We start from the raw sequence: 13,863 nt of genomic DNA, 5'->3' as shown, positions 1-13,863 counted from the left end.
GCGAATATTCTGATGGATGAGGCCTTTCTGGCATGGCTGGCATCCCGTAGCAGAATTTATCAATGGGGCGACAAGTCCAGTAAACTTCTGCGTAGATTGTGTCAAGGGGCCTTGCACCCCCAGGTTCTCCCTAGTATACCGGGCCCAAATGGAAGGACTCTCAGTGAACCCTCCTTAATAGCAGAGAGTTTCGCAAGCTATTTCGCAGAGCTATACATCCCTAAGGAACTCCTGCAGGAAGGCACGATACAATGCTTCATAGACGACCTACCAACCCGGGCCCTTTCAGATGAGGCGAGGAAGGACCTTGATGCCCCACTCACCACGGAAGAGCTTGCATGGCACTGGGGGATTTGAATTCTAGTAAGGCTCCAGGTCCTAATAGATTCCCGTGCAAATAAAAAAAAAATACTTCTCCAAATTGAGGCCCTGTTTTCTCAGGGTAGTAGACGAGGCAAGGCACCAGGGTCGCCTTCCACAAGAATGGAGACACGCTGAGGTGGTCGTCTTTCATAAACCCGGCCGACCTCCGGAACAACATGCATCATAATGCCCCATTACGCTTTTGAACGTTGAGGCCAAAATCTTGGCCAAAGCGTTGGCTAATTGCCTCCAGTCCCATATAACAAACCTGATCCACCCCGATCAGACGGGCTTAATGCATCAGAGAGCTACGCGCCATAATATCCGATGTGCACACATTGCCATAGCCTTCATGTAAGAAGTCGGGGAACAGGCCGCCCTGTTGCTGGCAGATATGGATAGGGCGTTTGATTCCCTCAGTTAGATGTACCTATTCACACTACTAGACCGCCTCAATATTGGCCCACGATTCTGGTCATACTTAAAGTTGCTGTATACATATCTTACAGCATCTGTACGAGTTTCAGGGTCCACCTCCTACGCATTTCCAATTGGAAAGGGCACCCGCCAGGGGTGCCACTTGTCACCGTATTGGTTTGACTTAGCAATGGAGCCCTTGGCGGTATGGGTGCGGCAGGATGCACAGGTAAAGGGCTTTGAGTGGGCTCACAGCCTCTCAGAGTGCATTGCACTATATGCTGAAGATGTTTTATTCTTCTTAATGGACATCAACAGCATGGGGCCGAGATTGCTCCGTAATATGCAAATCTTTGGGAAGTCATCGGGCCTATTTATGAATCCCCGTAAGTCTACCTTATGGGTATTGGGGGGGTTGGCTGGATTGGGGACCTGGGCATCAGCGGTACAGGTAACAACGGAGGGAGTAAAGTACCTAGGAGTCTTCATGTGGGATGCACCGCGCGTAGCATGGGACAGAAATATTGCTCGGATATGGGCGCAGGTATGGGAGAAGATAAAAACTTGGTCACACATGCCCCTCTCCATTTATGGTAGGTCGGCTATCTTTAAAATGGTATCGTTGCCGCGCTTGCTCTACCAATTGCAGAACCATCCATACCGGATTCTTCCCACTTGGTTTCGCCAGGTCAATGTGGCGTTGGGCCAGTTTCTGTGGACGGGGGGGGGGCTTCCAAAGTCATGCTGCTGACTTGCTGCATGGGATTGGAGATACCAATATTTAAGGCCAGGGGATGCCCGCAAAACCACCCCAAGATTTGGACTACCATGGGGAAGGGGGGGTCATCGAGTGAGGGACCAATTATATAGCTATGAGAATCATTTGTTGGAGTGGGCGATGTGGTGGCAAAAGAGACACAGCAGTGGAACAGTGCAAAGGGGGGGGGGACAATAAGTTTATGTTGTTTTGTTCTGTATACTCTATCTCGATTATATGTAAACTAAATGTCAATGACCATGCTTGCAATATATAATATGGCAGATGCCGTCTGTATTAAATGGCTCTGCCCTGTGTTGGACTATTGACACAATAAAATTTGTTTCTAAAAAAAAAAAACCAGCTGATAAAAATTAAAGTAAAAAAAAACAACTAATTTGACAGATAGAACCATTAAAAACGAGCATTGTTAAATCCAATAGGTTTTGGCTATGCAAAAACTATTGGCTTTGTCAAATTTTTTTTAGAGATGTTGCACAGAAGCGCGGGCATGCTGTTCAACAAGGCCTAAAATAAATTTAAAAACCACTATAATGCGGCCAGCGTTGACTGCATCAAAGCACTTATGTTTTTTCTTTAAGCCATGTTGCACAGCAGCCTGCACTGCTGTGCATTATGTCTAATAACGTGTGGAGGAAAGCAAGCAACACAATGTAAGTGTTGAATGGAGGGAAGGAACAGAAGCAACAGACAGCGGGTAGGGGGAAAGCAACAGCAGGGTGGTGTGTAGGAAGAAGAAGAGAGCTGCAAAGGACAACAGGCAGAGGGCGCAGGGGGAAGAAAGCAACACAAGGAAGCTGAGTGGGTGAGATCATAAAATGCCATGCACTCTCAGAGTGCAAGCCAAAAAGTAAAAAAAAAAAAAAAAAAGTACCTTGAGGAACGCGCGTCCAGTGGTGGGACACTGGCCGCAAACAGGAAGCTGTGCTAGGTCCATGCTCCATGGCAGGGACAGTAGTCCCAGGACAAAGCAGGAGGAGGCAAACAGATGGGAGGAAGCAGGAGGCGTGACCAATAAGAAGCATGGAACAGACAGTGACACGGAAGCCAATCAATGTACTGATAAGTAATGGGCGGGCTCTAAGCCTGTTTTAAGCTATTTTTGTTTAACATAAGATTTTGCCAACGGCACATGCGTGCTGTCTCAGGCAAAACCTTAAAACATAACTAAAAATGTTTGCTTCAAGTGTTTGAATCAACTGCGCATGTCTGGCTGCTCTGAAGTAAAACCAGGATGAAATAATAATTCGAGTGTTTGATGTGTACTAGGCATTGGAAAATTAGAGGCGGTGACTGAAAAATCACATTGTCTGTGTCGTCTAACACAGCTAAACCTTGTCACGCAATGAACTTAACTTTTTTCAATAACAACGTAATAAAAAATATATCAACCCTCGTAAAGAGTCATAATTAGATAATTCTAATAAATAAACATGTTAAAGGGAGCGCTTATATTCAACAGCCGCTGCTACTTCAAGGACTGTGCGTTAACTTGCCATTTCAACCCTGTTGATGTCATTTCCTACATAGCAAGTGTCTACCTGACATTGTATATGTGTATTGATTTCATGGCAACATTGTGCGCTGTAAGAGGGGGTGACAAAAGGACAAACTCACCTTCCTTGGTGATAAAATTGGGTCCTTCTCGTCTGTACAAAATACTCAACAGGATGGCTTGACTTGCTAGACAGCTGCAGTCCTGTGAAGGCAAAGTGTTATGTTTAGCAATAATAACTGCTGTTCTGCTAAAGGTAAGTAAGTGGAAAGTGGGGTAAACACGTGCCTAACAGAAGTTAAAATGTACATTACTCGGTGCTGCTTAAGAACTACTGAGGCTAGTAAAACTGCTGCAGCAATTCTAGTTAAGAACATTTTGTGTAGCAAACAGTTTCTCCATTCACTAGGGCATCTAGTACATACCATTACCATTCCCTGTCATTAAATTGTGCAGTAGAGATTTTTACTATTATGTATCACCTGCCGCCACATTGACCCTTATTCTTTAATATTATTCCTTCATAGGTTTTTCAAAATGTACTACTTATATTATTTTACTAAAGTTTTAATGGCATATATGTGTGTTTTGTTACATCACATGGACAACCGTAATGGCCTGGGGAATTATTACATTCTTGGGTCGCAGGGTTTACAGCGTAATTATGGATATAATACGCCATGCCACATACTTTGCAAATTTCAACATAGTTGTTTATAACTCAAATGAATCAATATAATACTGACCGAGAGTGTGTTGCATAAAGAGGCATAATTTGCTTTTTCATACTGCACAATTTAGATAACAGTGACACATAATTTGGTCCTCCAGTACTGCTTAATACTGTGGCTCCGCAGAGTGATTTTTGACTGTGATTATGATGACAAAACTCATGTTTCACAGGGAACCGAGAAGTCAATGTTATATTTATATCACTTCATTTTATGGATTAAAAGCACACACATATGTAATATAAATACAGTTGCCACTACGAGGATTATGCACTGTTGAGGGCCATATTAAGTGTTAAATAGTTTTTAACCCCTCGCGTGCGTGTGTCGGCCAACGGCCGTCACGAGCATTACCTCCGTAGCGCTGCGCACGTCCATTGGCCGACGCGGCCCCGCCCGCGCAATAAATCACTCGCACCGCGGCGGAATTAACATTGCAGTTAACGGGTTAAATATACAGCAAGAAAGCCAAATTACGCAGCACATTCTCAAGCAGTGTTATTTTCATGCATTTGAGTAAAAAAAACTAACTTTTGGGTGAAATGTGCAAATGATGTGGCAAAATATGTGGCAAATGTAGACTTGCATAAATCTACTGACCATCTCTATTGTGCATTATTGTATCCATATTTTATTGAAGAAATGTGAACAAAACCAAAATTATTTACTTCAATTAGTGCCCATTGTTAACTGTACTTTGAAGTTAACTGTTTTTTCAAGTTAACAACCCCAAAATAAACATGTAATATTAAAAAATATATAATTGCTCCTGGTGTCATGGATTTAATGACTCAAGACACTTACTTTTTTTTTAATGTTGCTGTGGGGCTGCTTCAATTCAGGTAGCTCCCCACAGCATTACAAAAATACTTGGTGGTACCCCACTCCCTTGTAGGGGCACCACAATAAAACAATGTATATTCAAATTCCCTAGAGCATTATCAGGCGCTCCTTCCTAGTAGCAGTGAATAATACATGAGCGGCTTCAGCTGCTCATTTATTATTCCCATTTAAAACATTTGTATTTTTGGTGTCCCGGCACCCACTTGGGGTAAATATATACATATATATACATATGTACATATATACATACATATATATTTTTTTTAATGGGAGGAGAGGGCACGTGCCCCCTCCCCCCCCTCCTTGAGCCTTTGCAAGTCTTGGGGACCCCAGCCCTTGTGGGCACATTATTTTTCTTTTTTTTAAGAGGAGGACGGCGCATGGCCAGCCTCCCCAAGCAACTAGGAGCCTGGGCACCTGATATCCCAGGGCCTCAGGTGGGTGCCCCGGTGCTCACCCATGGCAGCCACTAAACACTACTTTGGGGGCCTGCTGCACTAGTCGGCTTCCCAATCAGCCCCATATTGGGTGCTTTACTTTGCTCCTGCCCAGGCAGGCGTAGGACATTTTTTACTGCTCCCACCAGGCACGAGCAAAGTGGAGTTACTAGCCCGGGAGAGCGCGGGCAGGGTGCGACGACACTCTCCTGGGCCGGGAACCAGTGTTGCGGGGGTTGGCTACTGGACATACTGCGTTGTATCACAGATAATACCATAGTCATATGCAGCATAGAGTTACTGAGTGTACACATGTTGGTTTATAGCAAATAAATAGTTTAAGCCTATGATGCAAGTTTAACTGTCCATGTTGAACTTGTATGGTGCTCCGTTTACAAATCACTAAAGTTTGGGGTGGAAGTAGTACTCCCCAAGACGCTTTAAGGCATTGGCAAAGAAGGCAATTGCCCAGAGCCCCACCTTTTGAGGGGCTTCCTTGCAAAGTGAACTTTCTGTCTATGACCTCCATCTATTCTATTACCTCTGACTCTGTCTCACTACAGAAGTATAATCTTAAGGATTTTTCAGGTTCCAGGCAAGAACTATTTCATACTTTTTTGTGTGAGTGTTGATGTTTAATATGTCATTTCTTATTGTTTGGTATCAAGCGGGCTTGAATAAACTGGAAATGGGTTATAAAATTTCAAATATGTTCTGTACCATGGCCCCTTAAATATGTCTTCCCCGAGGCACCCAAAATCCTTATGATGACATTGAGTATTGCATGTTAAATAGGGTAACGGCTGAGCACACATGATTTGAGTTACAGAGGTATATCTGAAAGTAGGTTGTGGCTTAAAGCAAAAACCTGCATCTGTGAAAAGGCCAACACTGCTGTTGACAACAGATTATCCAAAAGTAGATACTTTGCAATGTGACATATGTTAAACAATTGAAATATGGTGGCATACACAGATTCTATGGATTAACAACGTTTATAAGGTGTGGATGTTTATTTCCAGAACTATACTGAACATTTTGAGGAATTGCAGATTGTAGAATAATAGAAAATGTAGGGGTGTCACACTTAGACATGTTTTATTTTACACTGGTGTTGTAATCATGGCTCTAAACTTGTACACCATTGTGCCCATCTAAGGAACGAGTGTAGTGTATTTTTCTAAACTACGACAGGTTGGTCATAGAAACTCAGAGAAGGTGTCTTTTCAGTGGCAAATGTATATCTGTCAAAACTTGACTTAAAATTTCTTGCCATGTGAAGTCTTTAAGAGGGTAATCCCATTAAGACAAATAGAAAATTGTCCACAGGTTTAGTATGTTGAATTACTTCAAGTTCACAAACCCTATAGGATGGTGTTACAAATATTATAAGATGTTATCAGTGATGTCATCAATGATGTCATTTGGGATGTCGTGTGTGCTGTAATATATGAGATCATAGGTAATACATGGCGGGGAACGAGTTTCAGGAAGCTCAGTAAACTAAAACTGGTGAATTGCAATTTTTAGGTTTGTTTCTTAACACTAGTTTTAAAAACTCATTTCTATAACTAACTATAAACTCACATTAACCCAGTGAATTTCTAGTTTTTTTTAATGTAAGCTACGATATTATTACTATACCTAAATATAAAGTCACTTTAACCTTGTTTGTTTCCATGAGTTTCAATTTTTTTAAATCATATTCAGCCAACTGCCTCATTGCACCCATCTGTGCACAGGGAAGGGTCGGCTGCAGACCAACCTCCTGCATACTGACTGCTGCATGAGTCTTGAGCAAGACGCAGCGTCCGGCACCCCCGTGGTTGCCTAACCCATGCAGCGCAAGGACAAGAAGAGGTTTAGTGGCACTGGCCAGGCCCTGGGCCAACTACCCCATGGGGAGCCAACTCATCACAGGTGGCCTTCGGCTGTGCTCAATGGAGTTTGGCCACAGGGCTGGCCTCTAGCCAGACTCTGCACCCAAACCACACATCCACCCACAAATTCTCAACTCATTTTATTTTTAAGTCCTTTTTTGTCACTACACCAGCGCCCAAGCTTCAACTCCATGGGCTCATGGTAACCGTGCAAGCTTCCCTACGTGAAGGTACAATAGTATCATGGAGGTGAAGCTTGTGCAGCTGCTCCCGCAGGAGCATCTTGTTACCTTACAGGAGGGCCGTGCGGAGTCCGGCAGGAGTACCAAAGTACTGGCAGCACAATTTTATTTTTATTTTGTGACCTTTGGGGTGTCTTTATTCTCCCCAGCCCCTATACTGCCCCCTTATACCTTTTTTAGAAAAAATATTTCTGGGACATGGAGACAGAATCTCCAAGTCCTATAATGGTGGCTGCAAAATGTTTCTCAGGATTTCAGCCAGTCAATCAAATTTTACAGCGAGACAGGTGTAGGTCCTGTAGTTCTAAAATAGCAGATGGGACAAAAAGTTCTCTCGGCCAATCTTTCAACCCCATTCCTTATTTGCATAGAGGAAGTGGCGTGAATAGCACCCCTTCTCCGAGTTCAGTACCCATTTGTTGGCACCCTTTGAGAGTAAAAGAAGGAACTCTTGCATCACGATTACAGAGCGCTCCTTTGAAATTAGCTCTGGTGTAGGAGGAAAGTGGGGTGATGTGCCAGATCTCCAGCTGGGGAGCAAATGTTATATTCTGATTACCACCAGCCCCCATGAGTTACTAAGGGCATACTAAAGCTGCTTGGGAGCCGCAGCAGCATGGGGGAACACATTAGAAGGACTGCAGTCTCTGCTAGCCTGTACAAAATTCCTATCAGCAACACATCCACAGTCTTGAAAGGATGGATTGGCTGGTGCAGAATGGTTGAGAGGGCTGGCATTTTTGATGCTCCGTCCATCACCACCCCCTTTTGTACCGCTTTGTTCGCCATAAGTTGGCGGGTATGCTCAGAAGTGAGTCCCTTGCTCACTTTGCCACTGGATTCAAGCAAGCCTGGCTGAAGACGGCTGAAATGCCAGAAACCGGTCCTAGGAAGCTTGTTTCCGGTCCAGGGAAGGCATGGCTTGGCAGTTCGGGCTGGACTGTTCCCATGAGGCACAGGGTCAGACTGATTTGCATATGGCCATGTCTGAACTGGGGTGGCAGAGTGGGCTAAAGAACGGTGATGGATCAAACCCAGATCTGTTGACTGGGTGTGAGTGTTTGATTGGTTCTGATGCTCCGTCCATCACCACCCCCTTTTGTACCGCTTTGTTCGCCATAAGTTGGCAGGGTATGCTCAGACATGAGTCCCTTGCTCACTTTGCCACTGGATTCAAGCAAGCCTGGCTGAAGATGGCTGAAATGCCAGAAACCGGTCCTAGGAAGCTTGTTTCCGGTCCAGGTGAGGCATGGCTTGGCAGTTCAGGCTGGACTGTTCCTATGAGGCACAGGGTCAGACTGATTTGCATATGGCCATGTCTGAACTGGGGTGGCAGAGTGAGCTAAAGAACGGTGATGGATCAAACCCAGATCTGTTGACTGGGTGTGAGTGTTTGATTGGTTCTGATGCTCCGTCCATCACCACCCCCTTTTGTACTGCTGTGTCTTTATTCTCCCCATCCCCTATACTGCCCCCTTATACCTTTTTTAGAAAAAATATTTCTAGGACATGGAGACAGAATCTCCAAGTCCTATAATGGTGGCTGCAAAATGTTTCTCAGGATTTCAGCCAGTCAATCAAATTTTACAGCGAGACAGGTGTAGGTCCTGCAGATCTAAAATAACAGATGGGACAAAAAGCTCTCTCGGCCAATCTTTCAACCCCATTCCTTATTTGCATAGAGGAAGTAGCGTGAATAGCACCCCTTCTCTTTCTCAGAGTTCAGTACCCATTTGTTGGCACCCTTTGAGAGTAAAAGAAGGAACTCTTGCATCACGATTACAGAGCGCTCCTTTGAAATTAACTCTGGTGTAGAAGGAAAGTGGGGTGGGGAGGAAATGAAGGGAAGGGGGTATCTCTTTTAAACAGTCTGATGTGCCAGATCTCCAGCTGGGGAGCAAATGTTATATTCTGATTACCACCAGCCCCTATGAGCTACTAAGGGCATACTAAAGCTGCTTGGGAGCCGCAGCAGCATGGGGGAACACATTAGAAGGACTGCAGTCTCTGCTAGCCTGTACAAAATTCCTATCAGCACCACATCCACAGTCTTGAAAGGATGGATTGGCTGATGCAGAATGGTTGAGAGGGCTGGCATTTTTACCTGTATGCTAGACCCCTGAATTAACCTCTGAATTCACTGAATTGGTGTGGAAATTGTTTTGCAGTAAGGTTTCTATTACTTATCAGTAATCACATTACTCCTAGTCCTACTCTCGCTTATCTCCGTTACGCAATGAGGCCCCTGCGCCTCGTAGACACACCCCCTACTAAAATAAAAAGGACTGCCCCTCCACAATACCTGTACGTACCAAGCCACCGTAGACAGTTGGCCGGGCCACCGGGTTGGAGGGTGGGCCATAATGGAGAAAAGCGAGTAGGATTAGGGGTAATGTGATTACCGGTAAGAGAAACATTGCCTCCACGTCTCTCTCGCTTATCTCCATTACGCGATGAGACATACCAAGCCAAAGAAAAAACCAGGCCAACTGTCAAAGCACAAGCCCAGAACATCGGTAGAAAATGCACCAAAGAAGGGCAAACAAACAGGAAAGACAAGCCAGACTCAACACAGCCGACCGCATCCCAGAGGCAAGCCCAGACCCAAACACAGCCAAGAAAGAATACCCACAAAACAAGGTGCTGAGTACCCCCCAAGCCAGCACGCCGACACAACAGGAAGAAAAAACAGCAAAGGCAGAAGTGGCAACCCCCACAGAGGAAAGAAAAAGGGGAACACCAGAGAGCCCGCCAAACAGGAGGAAAAGCCCCAAGAGGGACACATCCATCAAGGGAAGGACCACCCCACAAAGAACCAGGAGACCAGACTGACCTGCAACGGGACCGCAAAGCCCTGAAAGGCCAGCCTGGAGCACCAGAGGCAGAGAAACAGCAAAGGGGACTACGTGCGCACGAGCACACCAAGCCCCCAACCAACAGCCAATGCAGAGCACAAGGAGACCAGGCAGACCCCAAAAAGCACTCGCACAGAAGAGGCGACCGAGGACGAGAGACCAAGGCATCGCCAGCCACCAAGTCCCAACAGCAAGATGCCCACCCTGGAAACGCCAGAGAAGGCACCAGGAAGAAACGAAACCACCAGGCCACAGAACCGGAGAATCCAGACACACACCAGTTCCAACAACAGAGGAACCAAACTAAGAGAACAGGCAGGAGGTCCCAGAAAAAAAAAAAAGACTCCCAACCCACCGAACCAGGACCTTGGAACAAGGCCAACAGAGGAAAGCCAGCAAGAGGCCCACAGGTCAAGGAATCCACAGGGTAACCAACCCCAAACCGACACCCCCTAACATCCCCAAACCGAACCGGGAAGCAGCGGAAGGAGGACCCCGAACAGCCACCAGGGCAACCCACATCCAGGCCCCACAGCAAATATCCCAGAGCCCAAACTGCAGGAACAGTAAAGGCCCAGACAGAACAGCAAACCCCAAAAACCGCAGAAGACACGGACAAACGGGGACGTGCAGGAACGCAACCCGCAAAAAGAAAGCAGGCAAGAACGCCCCATAGTCAAAAGGCAAACACCTCACCAGGAAGAACCACCTCAACCAACCAGCCGAAGGACAGGCGTACACTGAACAACCCAAGCCAGGAGCACAGCCTGAGGGACTTGCAGAACAGCGGAAACCAGGCGCCAATCCCATCCAGGCCGAATTGGCCCACAGAAGGAAGAGGAGTGGGGAACATCAAACTGGAAAAATCCAGGGGACCCAGGCAGGAACACGGGGCAGCCACAACAGCCCACCAGCAGCCAAAAGGACCCAGCAGGCCAGGACAGCAGAGGAGGCCTCTACTGGCACCCAAGGACAGAAAGAATCAGTGGCCACAAGAGGTGCCAAAAAGGAACTAATCAGAACGCACAGGGCCACAGTGCCACCCCCAACCACCCAGAAACGGGAGAAGGAGCAGCCAGAGAACACTGCCCTACCATGGAACCGAAGAGGGCGAAGCCCAAACCAGACCACACAAAGCCACAAAGCACAGACCAGGAGAGCCAAGCCCACAGCACCCGGCATACCCAGTTGGGCACCCATCCAGGCACGAATCAGGCCTGACCCTGCAAACCCCGGAGAGCAAATGAGAACAGGCGTTTCACAGAGGCACGGCCATTGGCAGAGGAGGCAGCGAAGCCCACAGCACCCGGCAAAGCCAGACAGACAACCAGGAACAAACCAGGGCCGACGCCGCCAAACGCCTGGGAAAAGATTATGGGCAAGAGCCACCAGGGCCAAATGGCCGCAGGACACAGACACCCCCAACCAGAACAGCAGACGCAACACCCTGGAAGACCACAGGTACACACGTCCCCCCTGGCACAACAAGGCTGGCGAGGCCAAATCCAGAAGCCAGCAAAAGACTGACAAGCCACCACAACCCGGCAAACCACCGGAACACCAGGCAAAGAGCCCCAGCACAAGAAACAGTCAACAGGCGGAAACAAGACCGAACACCCAGGCAGGAAGAAGCAACCACGGCACTCCACCAAACAGGGGAAGCCGAAGAGAAAGACCACCGCCATACACAAGGGGGAGAAACTGCACAACAGAGGAGCCCCCCCGAGCGATGAGCAACAGCCCAAACAGACACCGAAGCCGAAAACATAGACCCCAGCAGGAGAGCACCCCTCTCCGAAGGCACCCACCGCCACAGCCCACAGGAAGAGGAAAACAGAGGAAGCACATAAACACAGGGGAAGGCCAGCACAAATCCCCGCCCAGCAGACAACACGGATGCTCGGCAGCCTGGGGGACACCCCCAGCAAAAACAGCGCCAGGCCTACAAGCACCGCAACGCAGACACTGAGGCAGAATACAGGAAAACCCACAAGCAACGGGAAAAGGACAGCCCACCTGTCAAGAAACAACCCAACAACAAAAGACATAGCACCGCTACACATAAAACAAAAAAGGACATCCAACTCGAATTGTTGGAGGGGCAAAGGGAAAGGAGCACCGCATCCACCAACAGACCCCCTCCTCAGAGGCCGAGAGGCCCAGCACCCGAAAAAGAAGGGCCAAAAATAGCAACAGCACCGAGGGGCCCAACAAGTCACAGCGACAGCCAGAGCACCTCTCCGAAGTGCAGCAACAAGTCCAGGGACAAACGCAGGCGAAGGATGCCCCAAAACCCAGGAACCACGGCAGAGCCAAACCCGCACGTGGAACAGAGTATCGTCAGACAGGACCACCAGGACGTAGGGAAGCTCCCGCAGCCACTGCCAGAGGACAAGCACCCACAAGGAAGGAAAGTGTCGAAACCCAGAAGAAAAGGCCAGGCAGACAAGGAAAGCCACAAAGACGACCCGGCAAGACACAAGGTCCAAAGCAGCAAAGCGACCCCATCCGAGAACAGATAAGAGCAGGGGAGCCAGGGGGGACCATCCGTAGGCTCAGGCACCCACTGCCAGAGGCCACAGCCAAAGACCAGAGGCTGACCAACCCGCGCAGGAGCAGTCCCGCAACAACCCCCGAGGCAGGACCGGGACCCCTTGCCCAAACGCCAAGCAAGAGACAGGTGCCAGGCCCATGGAGCCCGCATGAGGACGCTGCACCGTCAACAAAAGCATCACACAAAGGTATATCAAAGGGAATCAAGCCAGAGACAGCCCAATCACCCTGCGAACACCACAGAGAGAGAAACCGTCTCCAGGGCACCACCGGAGACAGATACAGCAGACCACAGAGCCGGAGAACCAAACCAGCACGAACCAGGGACAAAAAAACCTGTTGCACCGTGAACAGGCATCGTCCCCCACATGGGCCACAGGAGAAACATGACGGCACCCCAGCCACACAACGAAAGGAGAGAGACAACCACCCCATGCATCCCAACCGGAATCCAACAGGCCAGGAGATGCTCAAACCCAGCATCCGCCCCCCCTTGCCGCAACGCTAGCACGATGAAAGAGGCGTGAGACAGGGCAACAAAGGAACATACCGTGTACGACAAACCCACACCAGAACTGCAAGCACAGCAATGCAGAGGGGGAGCCTCACGCCGGGCCAGGGGAGCCACAGCACCTGGGAAACCCAGGCCTAGTGCTGTCAAGGGGATATGGCGGGAGGCCCAACCAACAACCAGCCACCCTGACACAAACACCCACCGGCCGGAGAAATGTCCAGCAAACCTCTGGCTGGCGGAAACCTGCCAAAGCCACAGGCCACGCCCACCACGACCCGAGGAAGGCACTGCCTACCACTGACCAGGGAGAGAAACCAAGCAGAGAGACACACACCAGCCGGAGGAAAAGCACAGCAAATCTCCGTCTGGTGGAAACTAGCCCCGGCACTAGGCCACGCCCACCCCAACCAGAAGGAAGGCACCGCCAACCCCCGGCCAGGGAGACACACAAGCGGGACACCAAAGAGAGGAGGCCAACAGCAACTGGAACGCAGAGGCGAAACCCTAACCAGGCACAACCAGGTCCGACCAGAAGAACAGCAGAGCGCAGGAGCAAGCAAGGATACACACCCGACGCTGCAGGGGTGAAAGGGTCGGAAGCGAGAACAGAGACGCTGCCCACAAGTCGACGGAGGCAAGCATCGCAGACCTCCAGCCCGGTCAGAAAAAGGAAAAGAGGGAGGCGCCCAACGCCCACTCTCCCACCTTACCTGAAAGTCCCTCAAAGCACGCCATAAGATGCCGGAAAACAGAGA

General features: G+C 48.5%; 1 protein-coding gene across 1 annotated transcript in view; it reads right to left on the bottom strand.

The window, feature by feature from the left end:
* Positions 1-13,863, bottom strand: part of PHKB (phosphorylase kinase regulatory subunit beta) — a 1,466,493-nt gene that overhangs the window by 148,218 nt on the left and 1,304,412 nt on the right. Inside the window, exon 23 of the mRNA XM_085637773.1 lies at positions 3,176-3,257. Coding sequence (XP_085493899.1) covers positions 3,176-3,257 — 82 coding nt within the window. The remainder of the gene's footprint in view (positions 1-3,175; positions 3,258-13,863) is intronic.

The sequence above is a fragment of the Triturus cristatus genome, chromosome 12, assembly GCF_964204655.1.
Source record: "Triturus cristatus chromosome 12, aTriCri1.1, whole genome shotgun sequence".
Taxonomy (NCBI): Eukaryota; Metazoa; Chordata; class Amphibia; order Caudata; family Salamandridae; genus Triturus; species Triturus cristatus.
Note: the sequence above shows the minus strand (reverse complement) of the source record. Positions and strands in the feature narration are given on the sequence as shown.